The following is a 22,521-nucleotide window of genomic DNA, read 5'->3' on the forward strand; positions in this document are numbered from 1 at the left end:
GCAGCTCGAACTCCTTCATATGCCGCCAATATCTCCTTTTCAGTTGGAATATAGCGGGACTCAGATCCCCTATATCCTCGACTCCAAAACCCTAGAGGTCGACCTCGAGTCTCTCCTGGTGCCTTCTGCCAGAGACTCCAGGTAGGGCCATTCTCCCCGGCTGCCGTGTAGAGCACATTTTTAACATCTTGTCCTGCCCGGACTGGCCCGAGGGCTACGGCATGAACTATCTCCTGTTTGATTTGTTCGAAGGCTTGTCGTTGCTCAGGGCCCCATTTAAAATCGTTCTTCTTCCGGGTCACTTGATAAAGAGGGCTTACAATCAGACTGTAATTTGGAATATGCATTCTCCAGAAACCCACAACACCCAAAAATGCTTGTGTTTCTTTTTTGCTAGTTGGTGGAGACATAGCTGTTATTTTGTTGATCACATCCGTTGGGATCTGTCGACGTCCATCTTGCCATTTTATTCCTAAAAACTGGATCTCTTGTGCAGGTCCCTTGACTTTACTTTGTTTTATAGCAAAACCAGCTTTCAGAAGAACTTGAATTATTTTCTTCCCTTTCTCGAAAACTTCTTCTGCTGTGTTGCCCCATACGATGATGTCATCAATGTATTGCAGATGCTCTGGAGCTTCACCCTGTTCCAGTGCAGTTTGTATCAGCCCATGGCAAATGGTAGGGCTGTGTTTCCACCCCTGGGGAAGTCGATTCCAGGTGTATTGGACACCCCTCCAAGTGAAAGCAAACTGTGGCCTGCACTCTGCCGCCAAAGGGATTGAGAAAAACGCGTTAGCAATATCAATGGTGGCGTACCACTTGGCTGCCTTTCACTCCAGTTCATATTGAAGTTCTAGCATGTCCGGCACGGCAGCGCTCAGTGGCGGCGTGACTTCATTCAGGCCACGATAGTCTACTGTCAGTCTCCACTCTCCATTAGACTTTCGCACTGGACATATGGGGCTGTTAAAGGGTGAGCGAGTCTTGCTGATCACTCCTTGGCTCTCCAGCCGACGAATCAGCTCACGGATGGGGATCAGGGAGTCTCTGTTGGTGCGATATTGCCGCCGGTGCACTGTTGTGGTAGCGATCGGCACCTGTTGTTCTTTGACCCTGAGCAACCCCACCACAGAAGGGTCCTCTGAGAGACCAGGCAAGGTGGACAGCTGTTTAATTTCTTCCGTCTCCAAGGCAGCTATACCAAAAGCCCACCGGTACCCTTTTGGGTCCTTGAAATACCCTCTGCTGAGGTAGTCTGTGCCCAGGATGCACGGAGCCTCCGGGCCAGTCACAGTGGGGTGCTTCTGCCACTCATTCCCAGTTAGGCTCACTTCGGCCTCCAGCACAGTCAGCTGTTGGGATCCCCCTGTCACTCCGGAAATACAGATGGGCTCTGCCCCTATATGGCTTGATGGCATCAGGGTACATTGTGCACCGGTGTCCACTAAAGCCTTATATTCCTGTGGGTCTGATGTGCCAGGCCATCTAATCCACACAGTCCAATAAACTCGGTTGTCCCTCTCCTCCGCCTGGCTGGAGGCAGGGCCCCTCTAATCCTGCTCATAGTACTCGTTACCCACTTCTTGTAAATAGGAATCAGAAGTCCCTTCAAGAGGATCAGAGGTGAGATCAGCTCTTCTATTCTTTCTGGGAAGCTGCCCACTGGAAAGTGGAGCGACGATTTTCCTCGAGGAACCTGAACCCCCTTTTGTAATTGTTTTTCCTTGCAGCTCGCGTACTCGTGCCTCTAGGGTCGAGGTAGGTTTTCCATCCCACCTCCTCATGTCCTCTCCGTAGTCACGCAATTGAAACCACAGGGTGGCTCGTGGTGTGTATCCTCTGTATCTTCTCTCTTGAACAGAAGAGCGCTTACTCCTAATGGCTGAGACACTGGTCCGTATGGGTGGAGGGTAGGGCATATCCTCTTTGAATTGCCGGAACTCCCGGGACAGTTTCTCTATAGCAGAGACGCAGGCCCGTAGGGAGGAAGAGAGACTTTCTTCGTATTGCCGGAGTTGGCCAGCCAATTCATCCACCGTTGGTCTCTCTCCGTCCTTCCAGGCCATTACTGCTAATGAGTTGGCATATGATGATGGTGCACTCCGTACAAACTTCCGCCACATAGGTTGCGTGCAATTAACTTCATCTGGATCTTTGGATGATTGTCCATTGTCCAAGTCACCATAAATCACTTCCAGCACCGCTAGCTCCCTCAGGTACTGGATACCTTTCTCCATGGTGGTCCACTTGCCTGGGTGACATAGAACATCTTCCTTGAAGGGGTACCTTTCCTTCACACCCGACAGGAGTCGTCTCCAGAGGCTGAGGACTTGTGCACCTTTTCCAATTGCTTTGTCAATGCCCCCTTCCCTAGAAAGGGATGCCAGCTGCTTGGCTTCCCTACCCTCTAATTCCAGGCTACTGGCCCCATTATCCCAGCATCGGAGCAGCCAGGTGACAATGTGCTCACCTGGACGACGGCTGAAATCCTTTCACATATCTCGCAATTCACTCAGGGATAGAGATCGGGTAGTTACCATCTCTTTTATAAGTTCTTCCTCTTCCTCCTCTTCAAGTGATGACTCGCTCTCTTCCCTCTTCCGTGCTTGTGATGGCCCTGCTTCAGAGTACTCTGCCTCCTCACTCTCTTCCTCTGGCTCCTTCTTAGCAGAATCTTCCTCCTCCCTTACTAAACGAGCTGACTTCCGCTTCCAAGATTTCTTCTTTTGTACAGGGGCAACTGATACCGGGATGGGCTGGTCCTCTGGTTCAGCTGCAACAGTCTGAGTAGCTACAGTGCCCGCCGTGGGGGTTGGAGTAGTGGCAGTGCCCGCCGTGGGGGTTGGAGTAGTCACAGTGCCTGCCACATTGCCATCAGACCCAGAGAGCCTCTCTCCCCTTTGCAGTGTTAAATAGAGCTCGGTAGGCATGGGCCAGGCCCCAGCACATGGCAATGATTTGTGTCTCCTTGGAGCTGCCAGGCTGACAGCATACTTCTTCCAAATATTCTGCTAGTTTATCAGGATTCTGCACTTGTTCGGGAGTGAAGCTCCAAAACACCGGAGGTGCCCACCGCCCCAGGCATTTGCCCATGCTGTTCCACACACCCTGCCATTCATAACTATCCAGCCTTGGGGCAGATCGCCGGGTGATATTCTTAAATTGCTTGCCAACCTTAGACAAAACCGAAACAATGTTCCCCAGAAGTAGCAATAGAGGTATTTTAACTACCCAAGGGTGTTCAAAATACTGAAAAATTATTGTGATGAAGGAGGAAATGTTATGATAGAGGGTAGCAAAGGTACCACTCTGCATTTCCTCCATAAAAAACCTTTCAGAGGCAGAAGTATAATTGCTAATTGTCTCCACAAGACTGTAGCCAAAATACAGTAACGGCTTTAGTACAGAGCTCAGATAATACCACATTAAGCTCAAGGTCAGTGCTCTAAAAACAAAATTCACAGGCGAGACATTACTAATCATTGCAGAGTACAGCAGCCCGCAGAAACCAACACCAATCCTTAACATGTACAGCAAAGACGAGAGCATGATGCAAATCAAATAAACTGATATTGTGACCTGCAACCGTTATTATCTCAAGCCTCGGGCCCCACGTTGGGCGCCAAAAAGTACTGTCGTGGTTTAGCCCCAGCCGGCAACTAAGCACCACGCAGCCGCTCGCTCACTCTCCCTCCCACAGTGGGACGGGGGAGAGAATTAGGAAAAACCTCGTGGGTTGAGATAAACACGATTTAATAGGACAGAAAGAAAGAAGGGAACAATAATGATAATACCAACAAAGGAATGTACAAGAACAAGTGAGGCCCAATACAGAAATTGCTCACCACCCCGTGATCAACAGCCCGTCCCCGAGCAGCGATTTCCGCCCCCCGGCCAACTCCAGTTTATGTACTGGGCATGACGTCAGATGGTAGGGAATCTCTCTTTGGCCAGCCTGGGTCAGCTGTCCCGGCTGTGTCCCCTCCCAGCTCCCCGTGCACCCCCAGCCTGCTCGCTGGCAGGCCAGCACAAGAAGCTCGACTGTCCTTGACGGCTCAGCAGCAACCCAAAACATCAGCACATTATCAACAGTTCCTCATCCCAAATCCAAAACACAGTCTCACACTAGCTTCTGTGAAGAAAACCAGCTCTATCCTGGCTGAAACCAGGACAATAAGGTTTGGGGTCATCCTGGGGGCACGCCGAGGAAGATTCGAGAAGACTCTAGCAGGAGAAGAGGGCATGCGCTGAAGAAGACACGCCTGTTCATTAATATGTATTAGAAGACACGCCTATTCAGGAATATGTATTAGCGAACAGGATCACGCTGAGGAAGATTCGAGAAGATTCTAGAAGGAGAAGAGGGCATGCGCCGAAGAAGACACGCCTATTCATGAATATGTATTAACGGACAGGATATAAACCAGGAAGAGGAACTGAACCGCGTGCGTCTTGGTGGAGCAGAGACTCCCGGCGCACCCAGCGCTGTTTGCTTGCCTCTATTCGCTTAATAAATTGTAAATTTGAATTGGAATCCTGTTTGGGACTAAATCATTTATAACAATATGAAGGGCCTGATGCAGTTGCCTCCCCCTGCGCATCATGTGGGTATGATCTGAGATTCTATAGTGTCCTGGTTTCAGCCAGGGTAGAGTTAATTTTCTTCATAGAAGCTAGCGTGAGGCTATGTTTTGGATTTGGGATGAGAAAATGTTGATAAGGTGCTGATGTTTTGAGTTGTTGCTAAGTAGTCAAGGACGGTCCAGCTTCTCATGCTGGCCTGCAGTGAGCAGGCTGGGGATGCACGGGAAGCTGGGAGGGGACACAGCTGGGACAGCTGACCCAGGCTGGCCAAAGAGATATTCCCTACCATATAACGTCATGCTCAGTATATAAAGCTGGGACAAAGAAGAAGGAAGGGGTGGAGGGACGTTCGGAGTTATGGCGTCTGTCTTCCCAAGAAACCATTACGCGTGACAGAGCCCTGCTTCCCTGGAGATGGCTGAACACCTGCCTGCCCATGGGGAGTAGTGAACAAATTCCTTGGTTTGCTTTGCTTGCATGCGCGGCTTTTGCTTTACTTATTAAACTGTCTTTATCTCAAACCATGAGTTTCCTCACTTTTACTCTTCCAATTCTCTCCCCCGTGCCACCGTGGGGGAGTGAGCGAGCGGCTGCGTGGTGCTTAGTTGCTGGCTGGGGCTAAACCACAACATATAGGTATGTCCTCTGGCCTCCAGCTGTCCCCTCCGAAGGGCAAGGCTGTCCGTAGGTCCTGTGTCATGTGTGCTAGGCTCTAGGTGCTAGCTTCATTGCGGCCTCTGAGATGGCATTAAGTTGCCCGTGTGTAGGAAATCGACCTGAGGCCCTAGTCACTACAGCCAGTTAAGTCTAAAGGGGCCCTAACTAAAGACGTCTACTTTAGGACAGCATGAATAGCTTTTTACTCTGCTAACTCTAATGGTATCTTCGCAATTTTGTAACCGCAACATCTGCAATAGGCCTATCTAAAGTCAGAGGAGCTGAGTCCCACCCTGGGTGTCTCGTGTTTGAGTGGGTGGTCTCAGCATCTCTGGCTAGCTCTCGAAGACAAGCTTCTACTGCTCTATGGCATGTCATGAGAGACAGACATGCAGAGCCTCATGGAGTGGGCTATGGCTGTCCATGCTCGGCTGTGACTCAAGTGCTTTTGGAACTTGCAGGGAGAAATTTAAGTTCTTGGAAAGAGGATTCCCAAAAACTGGGGTGCTGTCAACTTTCATGTGTCAACAGGTTGAAGAAATACATAATTTCTGAAGCAGTCGCTTCCTTAGATGCCAAAACCAATTTGATATCACGCTTCAGGTGACCCTGTTCTCTTGCGAATCCGGAACTTAAGTACACAAGCTTTACTGTCACGGGTGCCGAATGGTAAGAAAGCATCACTGTTCAGGCGGGCTGAACAGGCTCTTCAGGAGGGACAGGCAGGGCAGGCGAGGGGGAGGAGCTGCACCGTGTGTAAGGTGGGCATCTGCTTTGGAGGACGGCGGGGCCCGTGAGAGCTGGTCCGTTCGAAAGAGCTGCCTTTTAAAAGCCCAGGAGCAGGCCATGCCTTTGTGTTGAAAGTCAAGCAAGTGGGGTAGAACACCCACTTGGCTGAAGAGGGAACTCCTTTTGGAATTCAGGCGGAAAAAGAAATTGTATCAATGATCCCTAGAATCAAGGCCAGCCTTCGCAGGAAGACTACGGAGCTGTGCTTCACATATGTAGGGAGAAATGATGGAAGGCCAAAGCTCAGCTAGAGTTGAAACTGGCCAGTGTTCTGTCAGACAACAAAAAAAGCCTTTTGAAGTATGCTAAGAGAAAGAGGAGGTCTGAGGAAAGTATTGCACTCCATTCCTTCCTTCCTTCCTTCCTTCCTTCCTTCCTTCCTTCCTTCCTTCCTTCCTTCCTTCCTTCCTTCCTTCCTTCCTTCCTTCCTTCCTTTCGCCCCTCTCTTCCTTCCTTCCTTCCTTCCTTTCGCCCCTCTCTTCCTTCCTTCCTTCCTTCCGCCCCTCTCTTCCTTCCCTTCCGCCAAACATTAAACAAGAGCTTGTGTTTTGGTTATTAGCTTCTCCTTAGTCTGCTTTATAGACTTGGAGCCAAAGAGACAACAGGCCTGGCTCCAGCAGGTGCAAGGATGGCTTTCTTCTCTCTGCCAACCGTCCAAGGCATGGCAGGAAGGGCGGGAAGTGGGCAGGGTGTGCCTGCAAGCCCCTGGGCTGCACCAGGCTGCTCTGCTCTGCTTCATGCCACTTCCCCCCTCGCCGCCCGGGAGAGGCTGGGCTTCTGCAGACAGCCGCTCACTCGAGAAGGCAGCTAGGCAGCTGCTGCTTCTATTGCACTTGGCAAAGCCAAACTCCTCTCCAGTGTTCCGGGAGAGTGCCAAGGCCACCTTCCAGCGGGACATGCTGTAAAGAAGAAGAAGAAGAAGAAGAAGAAGAAGGTTGCCTTTAACAAGTTGGAGTTAAGGAAGCTCTGCCCCTGGGCTCCGTGGCCAGGTGCATCCTCTTCCTCCCAGTCCCAGCACAAGAGAGCGCCTTTCCGCTGGGACCGCTGCTTTGGCTGGAGGCAACGTGCCCGTCTCAACCGCACGACAGTGGCACGGGGGGACCTGCGGGAAGAGGGTGGGACGGACTGTGGGCGGCACCGGTACGCGCACCAAGCGTCCCGGCACACATGCGCACGTACTCGTGAGCAAGAGCAGCTCAGCAAAGCTGCTGGAAAGCGGCGTGGCAGAAAAGGCCCGTGGGTCCTGCTGGACACCAAGCTGAGCAGCAGCCAGCACCGTGCCCTTGGCCAAAGGTGGCGGGCGGCGGTGCCCTGGGCTGCGCTGGGCAAAGCCTTGCCAGCAGCTGGAGGGAGGGGAGCCTTGCCCTCTGCTCAGCGCTGCTGAGGCCATGCCCGCAGTGCTGTGCCCAGGCCCGGGCTCCCCAGGCCGAGAGAGACAGGAGCCCCTCCCCCAGCCCCGCCCCCCAGCCCCCCCCCCGGGCTTGGAATGGCAGCTGTGATGTCGCGGCGCTGGCCCGGCAACGGCCACAGTGCCTGCAGGCACGGCTCTGCCAGCACCCGGCAGCTCCAGGGAGAGACCAGCTCTCACCCAGCGGCACTGCCCGGCACCGGGACCCCCTCGACAGCCTCGCTCCAGCCGGCTGGGAGCTCTCCGGAGCCCCAGCAGCGTGTCCGGCGCGAGGACTCCCCTGGCCCCGGCACGATGGGCCAGCTGAACTGCTGCTACGGCTCCAGGTGGGCTCCCCCCGCGGCTCGGGGACACGCCGGCGCAGCCAGGCCCCGCAGCAGCCGCCTTTCTCACGCCCTTTGCCGCCTGCTCTGCAGGGTCTACCCTGGCCCCGAGCAGCAGTGCGCGCCCGGCCCGGCATCAGCCGAGCCGCTGCTCCACCAGCGCGTGCGGGTGACGCAGGGCCGCGGGACGGGGAAGAGGCACCTCCTCCTCTTCAGCGACACCTTGATCATCGCCAAGGCCAAGTAAGAGGCGCAGACCCCGGCTGCCTTTCCTCCTAAGGCCTGGCCCCGGCACCGGGGCAGGGACGCCCAAGGAGCAGCCCCAGGCCCCGGCACCCTGCTGCTGGCTGCACCCGTGGCCGTGCGCGGGGCTGGCGGAGCTGCTTCTCCCAGCCCCGTCCTCCCCCCTGCTGCTGCTCTCCGCTCGACGGCCGGGCGGTGCCCAGCTGCTTCGGGGCAGCTTGGAAGGGCTCCCCGGGCTGGCAGGCGAGGGAAGAGGCAGCTTGGGTCTCACACAGCTCTTTCTCTGCCCCTGCCCCGTGCACAGGCCAGCAGAAGGAGTGCAGGGACCCCGCGTCACCCCGCTGCCCTCCATCAAGCTCCTGCTGAAGGAGCTGCGCGGCCGCAATGCCGTGAGTGTCCCTCCTGGCCCCGCTCTGCCCCAGGGGCTGCTCCAACCCCGCACCAGCCCCATGGCTTCTCACCTGCTGCTCTTCTCCCCTTGCCCAGGCAAAAACACTCAACGCCAGCAGCCTGGAGAGGCTGATCGAGGGCCTGGCAGAGGTGAGGAGCCCCTGGGCTGCCATCTCGGCCGTCCCCACATCTCACTCATGGCCCGCGGCCGATGCAGCTCGCCAGGGGCCCTTCGTGCTGCGGGGCTGCTCGCTGAGCGCAGCGCATTTCTTGCAGGCTGGTGCCCAGCAGCGGCCACCTCCCGTCCCCTCCGGCAGCCAAGGTGGACGTGGCCACTCGGCCGGTGAGTTTGGAGGAGACGGGGGCAGGACGGCCCCTCTCTCCTGCGCTGGCAGGCGGCACCCGCGCTGCTCGGGGGCTGCTGCTGCCCTTCCCGCAGGGCACGGCCACAGAGAGCTGAGCCCCCGGGGCGCCTCGTTCCCCAGCCACGCCTCTCCCTCGCTGTTGGCGGGGGCACAGCGCACGGAGGCTCGGGCAGCATTCACCTGGCGCTTGCCCTCCATGGCTCTCTGCTCTGTTTTCCCTGGCGGCAGGCGGGACCCGCAGCAGGACGAGGGGGCTGCCCTGGCCCTTTGCGCGGCGAGGGACCTTGGCCGCTGCGGAGGCGCCCGGGCAGTCGGGCTGTGCCGGCAGGGCGGGTCTCTTTGGCCGGCCCCTGGCAGCTCTCTGCAGCCAGGACGGCACGCTGCCCCAGCCCCTCCAGGTAAGCCAGCCTGGCCGGGGGGTGCCCGTGGCGCTGGCTCCTGCGCAGAGGCGCTGTCCCCAGCAGAGGGACCCCGGCTGGGTCTCGGGGACCAAGCCGGCTCCGCCCCACCTCCCCCACCTCCAGCCACCCCTGCGTCCTGCCCTAGTGAAAGCAGAGCCGCCCACGCTCGCTCCTGGCCCGGAGGAAGGCTCCCCGGCCCCGGGGCCTGTCCCCAGCCAAGCAACTGTCCTCCTCTGTCCCCCGCAGCTCTTTGAGGAGGAGGAGGATGTGGCTGGGCTTGCCGGCACGTCGGCCAAGGAGTTGCCAGCACCAGAGGCGGAAGCAGAAGCAGCAGCGGTATGTCAGGGCCACAAAGAGGGTGACAGCACTGTCAGAAGTTGAGACTGCTGCCGCAGGGACAAGCAAGGTCACCCACTAGCCGGCAGCTCTGCAAAGGTGCAGAGTAAGGGTGGTGCAGGATGGCCATCGCGGTTTGTGCGGTGATGCCACCAGAACTGGCTCAGGTGGGCTGAGCAAACGCATCCAAGGGCTGTGCCTTTCCCAGCTAAGATAGCAATTGGGCAGGAAGGTCCTTGCCACCCGTTAACTTGCACATTTCCATTGCAGGTGCCTCCAGTCCCTCCAGAAAGTGAACACCTGGAGAGCTCCTCTGGGGAGAGAAGGTAAAACGAGCGAGGTTTGCTTAAGAGCAGAATTGGTTCACGTTTATCATGGCTTTACCTGTCTAACAATACATTGAATGGAAAGTTTGCCAGGCTCGAGAAGAGCAACCTGTGAAGAGGGGAGCAACGGGCTACTGGACAGCGAGAGGAGCAAGTTGGGAGCAGAGCTCTGCGGGATGGGCAACTGAGGACATCCAGGCAGGCAAGAAGCACGAGGAGCCCAGGTGTGCAGCAGACTCTGCTGCCCATCTTTCAAAGCTCTGAACACTGCTCCGAGTATGGGCAATATTTCTGAGGTGCGCAGAGATGGCACCGGGCAGGAAGCCCGCAGCTGCCCGTGGGAGAGCGTGTCTGTCAGGAGGAAGATCTCACTCCAGCGCTGGCAGCTCTCCTTCGGCACTTGTGGCAGCTCTGTTTGTGCAAGGCTGAGCAACACCCCAGCAGAGTCACAAGGCTCACAGCAATTTTTTGAGCTCTTTGACCCGCTCCCTACAGAAAGAGGCAAAGTCTCACTTTTCTCTTCATGTCAGCTGGCAAGCCCAGCACTGGCTGCTGGCGTCTGAATCCCAAAGACGCAGCAAGGAGCTGTGTCACGTAGCTGTAGACCCTGAGGTACTGGCACTTCGTAAAAAGCTCACGTTGCACCTGAGACAATTGAGGGAAGAAAAAACCAACCAAACAATACCAAAGCAGCGTGTTTTGTCTTCAAGCCTGGCTTTCTAGCAAGGGACAGTGAGGCATGCTGCTGCTCGGGTTTTGGAAAGGACCACAGCACAGCTGCCCTGCCCAGCCCTGCTGCCTAGCAAAGCAGTGCTGCACATCTCTGTCAACTTGCAGAGCTCTGAGGGTGTCACACGTGTGGAGAAGGGGACAAAGCCGTGCCGTAGCCACTGCCAGGGAGGGTTCCCTCTCCTGTGCCAGGAACTGCTCCTTGGACAGCACGCTGCCCAAAGGACGGGACACAAAGTCGTGCCTGTTCCCGCCTTCATGGTTTCATCAGCACTTTGGACTCTCTTCTTGCAGGTGCCGATTTTTTTCTGCTGCCTGGATTGCCCGCATGAGCTCTGCTGCCTGGGCTTTGAGGGGCGCGATGCAGCCCCAGCACCACCTCGGCGGAGGCGAGGAGGGAGGCACCGCACCCTTCTGCTCCGGCCGGCACATTTCACTCGGGCACCGCGACGCCGGAGCGGCCCCGCACCGCCCTCAGACCCAGCCCAGCCCTGGCGGGAGGCCTTGCTGGCTCACTCCTCGGCTCTGTCAGCAAAAGCCCACCAACCGGCACAGCTGCCCCCGTGGGGAGCTGGCATGTCAACTGCAGATTCCATGGGGCGTGCTGGGCGTGGAGGTGTATGTCATCCGAGAGGGACACGAGGGACATGCTGGACAGCATGTTCCAGACTATAAAACCCTCCAGGTTTTCTTTGCCACTACTCATTCTTGGCAGAGAGACGCTGCACCACCTTGCTGCATACAAGAAGGGAGCACCCATTGCTGCCCTTTGGTCGATGCAAGTCCTTGTATGCAGCACACAGCACAATACCCTTTCTTAGTATTCTTGATCAAACATGACTGGCTTGCAGTTTCCATTAGCTGAGTTAACTCCAGGTTAGCTACATGAAAATCTCCGCTCTTACTTCTCCGACCCATCAGCGCTCTCTGGACCGACGCGAACACCCCCCTTTCTGTCAGTCAGAACTGGAGTGGTGATGCTTTGCTTTCAGCCACAACACGTGCCTGTGCCTAGGGACTGATGGGAAGGAGGAGTTAAAAAAGCCAGCTTACATGGTGCCCCGAATCACACCCACCCTCCAGGACCGGAAAAAAACAGGACACACCCCCATATTTATTCTAGCCATTTTGTAGCCAGTACAGTCATTTCAGTGTCGATTCTGGTTGATTCTGCAGCTTTATAACAGTTGAAACACCCAGCTCATCAAGGCGGCTGATCTAGAAGGCAGTGGATCTGAACTGGCCCCAACTACCTATGATGTGACAGTGTCCATAACTCGGGTTAATCACAGGTTGTCCTGTGACATAAGGATGTAGCGCTCTTTCACCTTTGTCCTTTGAAGCTTTGGGGTTTGTGCACAAGGGCCTTATGTACCTTTCTTTTCAGACTTGCTCATCGTTTCAGCATTGTTTCTGATGAGGAAAACATCCTTTCTGTAGAGATGTTAATTTATTTACATTTAATAAACAGCATGGTATCCTATACTACCAATGATCTTTTTTTCAGACGAATGAAAAGTTCAAGACAAAAGCATGCTTTGTGTCTGCAAAGAAAAGTGTAAACCTCTGTAACTGTATTAAAAAGCTGCGGTTGTTTCACGCGCGGATGTTTGTAGCTATAGCAGAAACAGAGCTGCTGGCTGCCTTACTGCGAGGTCCAGAGGACACCAGTCTTCTCCTGAAGGCTTTCTACCAGCGTAATACTCTTTGAGATGCCACTCCATTAAAATAGGACTTGTTCACTAATTGGTTCCTGCATGAAAACCCGAGGATAGAAACTTGATCCTGGTTGGCAATGTCAAAAGCAGCATGAGGCGAGGCTGCCCAAAGCCTGGCTGCTGCGCTTGGAGGAAATGTGCCTTGAGTCCCGATGGGCAGACAGAGCACGCCTCTGCAAGTCTGCTTCGCAACACAGCACGACGCAACAGACCTGTGTACAAAGAGCATTAACATCATCACAGGTACAGCCAGTCACAAGGTGGGCAATGCCCGAGTGAAGGCTGCCAGCTGTCCTGCTGGCCGGCTCTGTCCTTCACGGCTGCAGACTCCCTTTCCCAGGCACTCACTGAGCCAGGGGCTGGCTTCGCACTCGGAAAGCACGTAGCCCATGCAGCAGCTCACTCCACTGCTCACCGTGGTTCCCCATGGCTGCTTACCTACCCAACAGATCTCTTACTCCCTCCTGTTTGTGTATGGAGAAGTACTCGTAGGAGATGGGATCACAGTGATCACAAAACAGGGGAGTTTAAACTTTTTAGTGTAATGAGATACAGCTCAGAGGAGTTGCTACCTTGCTTTTCAGGAGAGCAAACTTGAAGCTACTCAGAGAGCTAGTCCACAGTGTCCCCTACGAATCTGCTTTGGAGGGCTTAGGGCTCAGAGAGCAGGTTATGCTTTTGTTTCCTTCCACCAGGAACATGAGGGCCACCCACAGACAGCTTTGCTCATCAGGTCTTAGGCAGCTGCCAGCTGGGCTGACTCAACCCAGCTGCCATAAAAGCTGTATTTCCTTTACTAAGGGAAATTAACAGGGACCCTCACACAGCATCTACTCCAAAAGCAACTGTGGCAAAGTAATATCTGAGGTCTGACAAAATTGCGTTGTAATAATGCAAGGGTCTCTACCACCCTAATAACAGACAAGGTGGTACCTGCTGAACTTGGTGGGAACACCAAGAACATCAGGCTTCTGATGAGAACCTTGTCCCACAGAGATGCTGAGAGATCCCCCTTATATTGTGAAGAGATCTAGCTGATAAGTGCCCTAGGAAGAAAAAATTGTGAGTCAAGTCAAGGAGAAATCTTATCTCCCTTCTCCAGGATTTCATTATTCTGGCCAGAAAAAAATAGTTCTAGTCTCTAGCCCAGCACCAAAAATTACATCTGCCGCCTTATTTCTTCTTCAAGCACAAATCAAACCAAACCCAGATCTCTCTATCTACAGAGACAACCCCAGAAAATTATGACAGTTATGGAATAACCAGATGTCTCATACCTTTCCCTGAGGACTGTAAGGGCTTTCCTTATACTACCTCCTATGAACCAAGAAAAAGCTTCCCCAAGCTCTCCCAGGCAGCTGGCATTCAACGATTGTCAGCCTCAGAGCATTGCCTGATGCCTGAAGACAAACAAAACAATGCTAGTGTAGGTAATCAATGCCTGCTTGAAGAGGTAAACCAACCCCCCAGAGAGAAAATGGAAATAAAGGGACCTGTGAAGAGCTGGGCTTTGCAGAGCTGAGATCAGGCAAAAATCCAGTAGAGTGAGTCCTGCTTCAGATTCCCACTTGCAAGTCCCAGAGACATTATTGGATGACACCTAGAAGAAGCGGGGTAGAGCCATCTCCTGTCCACACTACCCCCTGGCTCAGCTCCCAGCACAGCATCACTGCTGGGGTTGATGCAGGGCTGCAGCCAGCATGGTGAGTCCCATTGCCAAGCCAGGCTAATTTGGTTTGGTGGCCTGTGAGAAGCGGGGGCTGTGAGAAGCCAGTTGTGAGAAGCCAGTTGTGAGGCTGACACTGGGGTGCACTGTGCAATGTGGGCACAGAAGCGCAGGCATATCCATCCATCACCACTGTGAAATATGTTTATCTGATTCATGTGATGAAGTGTAATCTTCTGTACTTTCATGGATTTCTCCTGCACCATAAAAAGGGGTATTTTACAGGAGAAAGTTAAACTACTTTGCTGGTATATCAGCTCAAACCAGTTTGACCACTGACCGCATAGTATTGTGTAAAGAAAGTGCATGCGTAAGGTTTGGGGTCATCCTGGGGGCACGCCGAGGAAGAGTCGAGAAGATTCTAGAAGGAGAAGAGGACATGCGCCGAAGAAGACACGCCTATTCATGAATATGTATAAACCAGGAACAGAAACTGTACCGCGTGCGTCTTGGTGGAGCAGAGACTCCTGGCGCACCCAGCGCTGTTTGCTTGCCTCTATTCGCTTAATAAATTGTAAATTTGAATTGGAATCCTGTTTGGGACTAAATCATTTATAACACCACCATGTCCTTACTCTCTACATGTGGATCTTCAGGCAGCTGGAAACAGCTCCTAGTCACATCTCAACCCTGGGACTGAATATATAAGTAAGTGCCCAAAGAGCTGAAAAATAATTCAGCAAGACGTTAAAATCATTAGTGATGAAAGATGAAGCTTCTTAGGGTATTATTTGCCTCCAAGCTGATGAAAAGGCTATCCTGCTCATTTGGCCTCATTTGACATATTCCCAAGGAGGTACATAAGCTGCACAATTCCCCACTTCACAGAATCGCTGGGATTCCTCAGAGACAGCAGGCTTCTTTTCCACTACACTGACATCCAAAAATATACTTTTCCAATGCTAATGATTTGCCTCTTCTTTGTTTGGGGTTGGGAATGGGTTTTTTGTTAGACAGAAAATCATAGCCTTGCCCTCACACTCTCCAGCCTACCCCAAGCCCAGACATTAAAGTAACACGCCACAGACCTCTAAAATGGAGATGCCAAGTGTAGGCTTACTCACAGGCATTAAAAAAATCAGGACACATCACATGGCAAGTGACTCAGGCAGCAGACCACCAATTAAAGCCATGGTTTAAGGGGTTTTACCTTAGAGGTAGTTGAGTCTGGTGAACTGTAGGAACCAGGGCATGGCCATCCCTGGTTCTGCAGAGAGACACCTGGGGAAACTTTGCCTTGTCCTGTGCACTGGACAGGACTGTGCACACACCCACACATGTGTGCATGCACACTTACAGACTCTGAGCATGGGTTTCTGGTGGCCAGCACCCAGACCCTCATGTCCCTCACACCCTACATGGTTTTGCTGTACTGGGCATCAAGATCTCTTGTCCTACTGAGCAGCTAGTCCAGTCTGAGGTTCACCAGCTGGTCAGAAAGACATGCTTGGAATGGGAAACACAGTCGCACAGAAGAAATGTGGTTTAATAAGAGTCTAGGACAGACTGCAGTGATGAAGCAGTGATGAAGTGGTGAACTAAGCCTCAGGCAGGCAAACATACCTACCACTGTTTACATGCCACTGAACCCTTTTCTCCCTTTTCTTTCTGTTTTCCCATGCTTGTTCCCCCCCAATCCCTCCCTTTCCCCTTCTTACATCTATTCCCCTAAATATCCCATATGAAGTTTCATACAATCCCTTGGTTCTGCTCTGTGCCATCCCCAAATTATCCTCCCTCTGTATTCTACCATAAGTCTTATATCACTATAGCCCATCATTGGCCTTAAGCTTCATGACATTGCCAGGAGAGAGAGTTGCCTTCAGTAAGTCACCTTGGTGGGATTTGCTGAGCAGGAAGAGGAGTGTGAACAGTTTGTGTCGGAGTTGCTGCCTCCTGTCTGATCAGCTGAGCTCAGATTTTGGAAATGAAGTGCATGTTAAACTAAGGTCAAGGAGACATGTGCAGCAGAGGATACCATGGTGTTACAAGTCGCCATAAGCTTGTTCCTAGTAGGGGTGAGCTCACTCCTGGGCACTGGAAAAAGAGGAAGCATCACCTGGTCTGGGCAAAGCAGGGGTCAAGGTAAGGCCCACAACCCTCTCTGACTCCCATCATCTCAGACATGTCTGAACGCAGGGATCCACAAGCCTCCCTTACTCCTGCTGTGTTGGGTTGGGTTAGGGTTAGGCAAAACTGTCCCACAGTGCTTGAATGGGCTCTCAGAAATCCCACTAGCTCTGGACAGATGCAGTAAGAAATATCTTGTAGCCAAAAAAGAAGATGCTAGCAGAATATACAGAAATTATTGTGGACAGCTACAAATTTGGATTATGCAGCTGGTGCCTTTCTTAAGCCAGTATACATGAGCAAGGTTAAAATGGAGGTAGGAGGGAAGGGTGTCTCACAAAATTAAGGGCATGTTAGCCCACGTAATACAGGGATAAGGCCAGGCAAAGAGGCAATGCCTTGCTGAAAGCAAGGGAACAGGCATTGAAAATTCATATTTCACTTCCAAAACCAGCAAGCTCTGTGGACAACTGTGCGTGGAAAGAAGCAAGGCAACTGCGGTGGCATGGGAGGCTCTCAAGGATACAGGCTACATCCAGGACTACTAGCTTCTGGCTCTGAAGAAGGAAAAGTTAAGAGGCCATGATGGACTGTCCAGACATGCCATGGAGAGCAAACCATGTTGGAATATGTCATCAGGCACCTATAGCTTGGAAGGACTTTGTCCCTAGCAGGACATGGGAGGGCTCCATGAGGGAATTGAGGTGTACAACAAAAGTCTCTAGAGCTTCTGTCCCTGGGTATGCCTGAGCATCAACCAGGAGTGTCAGCTCAGGGTAGCATGGAAAACAGAAGTCTCAAACTGGACATGCAAAGCTCTTGGTCTCTGGTGAGAGGGGGAAGATGACCAGCATGCACATTTAGGTGTCTTCAGTACTGACTGAAGGAGGTTGGACCGCAGGCAGAGGACATGAGTGTGCATGGAAGGGAATGAACATGGAATAAGTGTGGATGGAGAAGAATAAGGGTGATCTATGGGGAAAGGGAAGGGAGGAAACCTAAGAGTGCATGGATGAAAAGGGAATGAACCTAAGGGCGCAAGGGGCTGACCTGGACCCGCTACTGCGCTCAGAAACCTCCTTTCCTGCCCCCAGATGCCCCTTCCCCACTCCAGCATCCTGTTTTCTGCACTGAAACACCCGAAGGACCTCGCCGCTGCTGCGGACTCCGGTAACCCCGCCGGGCACCCAAACACCCCCTCCCTTTCCCGAACACCGGCGAGACACCGGCGAGACCCCCCCTCCTGTGCCCCAAGGCTCCGACGCACGCCCACCCCCCTCCTCGGCCCTTTCCGTGCCCTGGCGGCCCCGCCCGCTGCCCGCCCCTCTGGTCGGCCGCCCGCCCCGCCCCTCTCGCCGCATCCGCCGCTGGGTCCGGGCCTGGGGAGGCGGTGGGCGCGGGGGCCGCGCCGGGGAGGCGCCGGGGCCATGCTGGGCAAGGACTACATGCTGGCCATCGTCCTCGTCAACTGCGACGGTCAGCCGCACGGGCGGGCGGGGCCGCGCTCCGGGGCGGGGGGGCCGGGGCTGGGACCCAGGGTGCGGGTCGGGACCGGGCCGGGCCGCTGCCGCTACCGGTGCCGCCGCCGGTGCCCGCGGGCTGGGGCGGTGGCCTCACCCGGCGCTGTCCGCGGTGCTGAACGCGGCCGCCGCCGCCGCCTCCCCAGGGGCGCCCGGCCCGGCCCGCGCCGCCTGCCGGCCCCTCCCAAGGTCGCGGTGGGCACCCTCACCCTCGTCCCCACCCTCTCGAGGTCGGGGATCCCACGGGGCGCGGGAGGCGGAGTGGTGGACCACCGCACAGCTCCCGGGCCCCCGGCCGCGCAGCGCCGGGGGATGAGCTCCCACGAGGGGTGCGCCGGGCCCTGCAGATTTTGGGCTGCATTCCCAGGAGCAGAGCTCGCTGCTGTGCTGCACCACGGGCTCATTTCTGTGACCTCTCCAAGGCTGGGGGTGCAGAAGGGGGATAACCTACCCCTCCCAGCTGCAACCCTCCAAGAGTGCTTTCCTCCTCCCAGACCCCAGGGGTCTGTCCCCAACCCCTTTCCCTAGCCAAGCTGGGAAGAAGCTGGTCTCAGGCATCCTGGGATGTTGGCAGAGGGCTGGGGACTGCATGCTGGCAGGGGGAGCTCTGGGCTGGCAGCCCTTGGCCCTGCCTGGGCATCCCTGCAGGGTGTCTTCCCTGGCAGACTCAGGATACCTGTACTCTCCATGCCCCTGACAGGGCCACCACATCCCTCTGAGTGCCAATGAGGCAGCTGCCTGCACCGATCATTTGCCTGGGGTCCACCACTACTGCAGCCTCCCTGTCATTATGCCAAGCATTCCCTCACCATGCTTCTCTCCTGGGCCATGTGCCCAGCCATGCACCCAGAGGCCACCACAGGACCCTTTCACGGCTGGGTGAAGCTGCTTGCTTTGCAGGGTTCTCTGCAGCTAGGGGACTTCCCACCCCTTGCCTCACACTATCCCTCTGCACAGACAACCTCTGGAGTGACCAGAGCCTGGAGACAGACCCTGACCTCCCCCCAAGCTGGAGGAAAATCCGTGACTCTCTGGGCACCTACTACTGGCATGTGCCAACTGGCACAACGCAGTGGCAGCACCCTGCATGCACCACTGGCCCAGGAGGGCGCCCGGAGGCTGATGGAGAGGAGACACTCCAGGAAATGGTAGGACATTTGGGCAGGAGGGTGAGGGCTGGTGTTGGATCCCATCCCCTGGCAGGAGCCTGCTGAAGAGCCCTCTGGGCATTGCTGGTCCAGCCTCCCCTTTGTCTGTCATCCCAAAGTCCTGCTCAGCCCATTCGTGGTGGGGGTTAAACCCCTTGAAAGGCTCCAGCAGGCTCCATGTTGTCCTCATCCTGGCTACATGGGATGTCCACAAGCTGAGGTGCTGCTGTCTCGGAAGGGAGGGGTCCTACCTTGTGCCTCCTGACAGCTTCTCTTGCTGCTCTGACCCCCTTCCTCTTCTTTTCCAGGACTGCCAGGCCTTGGTGGCAAAGCACTCGGCAAAGGACAGGCCCATTCCCAGTCCTATGGCTTCGCTGTCCCGGAGGTAGGGCTTCCCACATACTCTGCTGGCTTGTTGGGCACCATTGACCCTGGAGCACTGCTGGGTGCTGGGTCTTAGTGCCCCCCACCAGAGCAGCCCCACATGTTGGAGCCAGCAGGACCATGCTGGTCACCTCTGTAGGTAGGATGCTTCCCAGCTGGTGACATGGGGTCTGCCACTGCCCGGGCAACCTGGTGCTTCCCTGGGTGCCCCAGGTCTGTGCTGCCAAGTGGGAGCCATCCCCTCACCACCCTGTCCCTCGCAGGACCTCGCTGCCCTGGCATGGAGATGACTTCCAGCACAGCACAGAGCCTGGATCCAAGGTACCGCGCCCAGAGGCTTCACTGTGGGCTGGGGCTGGCAGCAGCTGGCAAGGACGGGGATGGGAGCAAGAGCAGGCATGACCACACTAGCATAGCAAGGGGCATGGGACGGGAGTGGCTGTGCTGGTCCGGCACTGAAGCCCCATATGTCTCGGCTTAGTGCTTCGCTGTGCACTCTCTGGGCTGGGTGGAGATCCCCGAGGAGGACCTGGCACCTGGCAAGAGCAGCATCGCTGTCAACAACTGCATCCAGCAGCTCTCCAACAGCAAGGGCCAGGGCTCTGCGGAGAACCAGGGCGAGGTGAGAGCATGGGACGGTGCTGCCAAGTAGGGTCCCACCCTGGGGCCACTGCTACTGAGGCTGGCTGTCCCCACCAACGGGGACCGTACCTGTGGAGGACCAGGGACCAGTGCTAGTGGCAGAGTCAACTCTCTCCACATAGGCCATCCATGCAGTGGTCCCAGGTGTAGGGCAGGTGGGTCTGACCGGGCTGTCCTTTGGGGACAGGGCCATGGATGCTTGGGTAGGCCATCCTCACACATGGGAATGGTACTGGGGAGGTCTGGGGAGGTCTGGGCTGTCTCCACACCTGGGGCTGAGCAGACTGGGGGGATGGGGATGTCCCTAGACCTGGGCTGGGTGCTGGGGATGCCCAGGCTGTCTGCCAGGCTGAGAGAGCTGCTGACCCTCTGCAGGGCCAGGACCTGGTGATGATCCTGAAGAAGGACACCATGAGCCTGGTGGACCCCCTCAATGGCAGCCTCATCCACCGCCAGCCCATCCTCAACATCCGCGTCTGGGGTGTGGGCTGCAACAACGGCAGGTGCTGGGGGACAGGGCAGAGCTGGGGGCTGGGCAGCGGCTCTGCCCACTGCGGGGGGAAGACACCCCAGCAATAACCTGTCTCCTCTCCTCCCTTGCCAACTGCCGCTGCGGCTGCAGGGACAGGTAAGGGAACACGGTGCCAGGGAGCCATGTGGAGGGGTGGGGGGTGCTTCCTCTGTTGGGGTCTCACCGGCTTGCTCATGGCCTTGCAGAGACTTCGCCTTTGTGGCCAGTGACAAGGACACCTGTGTCCTCAAGTGTCATGTCTTCCACTGCAATGTCCCTGCCAAGGGCATCGCCAAGGCTCTGCACGAGATGTGCTCCAAGGTGGGATGCAGGGGCCCTGGTGGGTGTGGGCATGGCTGGCACAGGCATCTCAGGGGCAAGGGGAGGCATTGGGACCCCTGTCTCTTGCAGATCATGGCTGAGCGAGCCGTAGCGAGCAGCGTGCTGCCACGTGCTGCCACACTGGAGCCTGTGTCCACCGAGGACCTGCCGCTGCAAGGTACCGCCCCGCTGGTGCTGCTGGCTGCTCCCCCTGCCCGCAGTCTACCCTCGAGCAGCAGGTTGCCCAGCAGCTAGAGCCCTTTGGCCTGCCCGGCTGTGTCCCTGGGGTCCTTGGGGACACCTCTCCTGTCCTTGGCAGTGGATATCCTGGAAGCGGTGAGACAATCAATGCAGACCTACGAGGCGCTGTACATCGGCAGCCTGCCTGTGCCCAGGGCCATGGGTAAGCACCGCTGGCCCCACTGCAGCTGGGGGACACCCCAAAGCCCCCTGCCATGGGGTGGCTGAGCAGCCATGCCCCAGTGCTGGGTGGTCCCTGCCTGTGGGGCCAGCTGGCAGCACCCTGCCTGCACCATGCCTATAGCTGGGGCAGGGGCCTATGGGATGAGGTCTCCTGCTCCCTAGGTATGGATGTGCTGAACGAGGCCATCGAGAAGCTGACGAGGGGCCCTGGGCGGGAGTGCTGGACTCCCTCCCTCATCCGCGTGTCCGACACAGCCATGAGGGTGCATCCTGTGCAGGTGGGGAGGGGGACAGGGGCTCTGGCCTAAGTGTGCACCCTGCTTCCACCGGGGTGGGCAGGTAACCCCCATGGGGGGCCCGGCCTCCCAGCAGAGGGGACCTGGCAGGGATGGCAGTGCTGCCTGAGGTACAGCCAGGGGTGGATGGGCCCACGGGTTTCCCACAGGAGGATGAGGAGGCAGCGGACATCTGGGAGTGCCAGGTGCGGTATGTGACCTTCCTGGGGGTGGGCCGGGATGCCCACACCTTTGCACTCATCGTGGACACAGGACAACACTTTCAGTGTGCGGCCTTCTGGTGCGAGCCCAACGCTGGCAACATCTCAGAGGCGGTGCAGGCGGCTTGCATGGTGAGTGGGAGTGTGGCCCCCAATCCCTATGGCTTCCCAGCCCTCGAGGGACATCCAGAGGAGGGGGCAAGGGCTGGGGATGCAGTAGGACAAAACTGGGGGCCTGGGTGGGATGCCCAACCCTGGGGAGGGATGCAAGGGCAGGAGGGAATTGACCCCAGGGTGCCGTGTCCAACCCACAGCCATGCCATGTTGGGTTGTGTTCAACACCACAGTGATGCCATGTTGTGCCGCATCCCATTGCCACACCATGTTTGTCTGGCCCCATGGCCACACTGTGTTGTGTCTGACGCCACAGTGATGCCATTTTGTGTCCAACCCCATGGTGATGCTGTGTTGCATCCCACCCCATGGCCACACCATGGTGCATGTGACCCCACAGCCACACTGTGTTGTGTCCCGCCCCATGGTATGCCATGTTGAGTCCAACCCCACAGCCACACCCTGTAGTGTCAAACCCCATGGCCACACCATGATGTGTCTGACCCCACAGCTACACCATGTCGTGTCCCACCCCACGGCCGCGCCACGTTGTGTGTGACCCCCACGCTGACACCACGCTGTTCCCCCACCCCACGGCCATGCTCTGTCCCTCATCTCGCAGGTGCAGTACCAGAAGTGCCTGGTGGCTGCTGCACCGGGATCTAAGGCAAAGGGTGTGACAGGCCGGGGCCGCGCCGGGCCGGCGGCCTCGGGGGACGCTGCCAGCGGGGCAGCCAAGGCGAGCGGTGGCAGCGCGGGGACGGCAGGGGCCGGTGCCCGCAAGCGGGGCCTCTTCTCTCTCCTGGAGGCCTTCCGCCTCAGGCGAGCTCTCCTCCACACCCCATAGGGGGCGGGGGCGGGAGCCGGGGGCGGGACCGGGGGCGGGGGCCGGGGCCG

General features: G+C 56.3%; 1 protein-coding gene across 1 annotated transcript; it reads left to right on the forward strand.

Annotated features, from left to right (window-relative positions):
- Nucleotides 1-17,492: 17,492 nt before the first annotated feature.
- Nucleotides 17,493-22,474, forward strand: APBB3 (amyloid beta precursor protein binding family B member 3; the record flags this gene model as incomplete). Its single annotated transcript, XM_082006293.1, is given in 14 exon segments — nt 17,493-17,541; nt 18,543-18,733; nt 19,042-19,118; nt 19,381-19,438; nt 19,599-19,739; nt 20,135-20,262; nt 20,333-20,357; nt 20,359-20,387; nt 20,477-20,591; nt 20,682-20,769; nt 20,911-20,994; nt 21,177-21,292; nt 21,460-21,642; nt 22,247-22,474. Coding segments are annotated over 14 exon segments (1,509 nt in total). The 3' UTR covers nt 22,472-22,474.
- Between the last annotated feature and the right edge of the window lie 47 nt (nt 22,475-22,521).

The sequence above is a fragment of the Phaethon aethereus genome (assembly GCF_964289735.1).
Source record: "Phaethon aethereus genome assembly, chromosome: 14".
NCBI lineage: Eukaryota > Metazoa > Chordata > Aves > Phaethontiformes > Phaethontidae > Phaethon > Phaethon aethereus.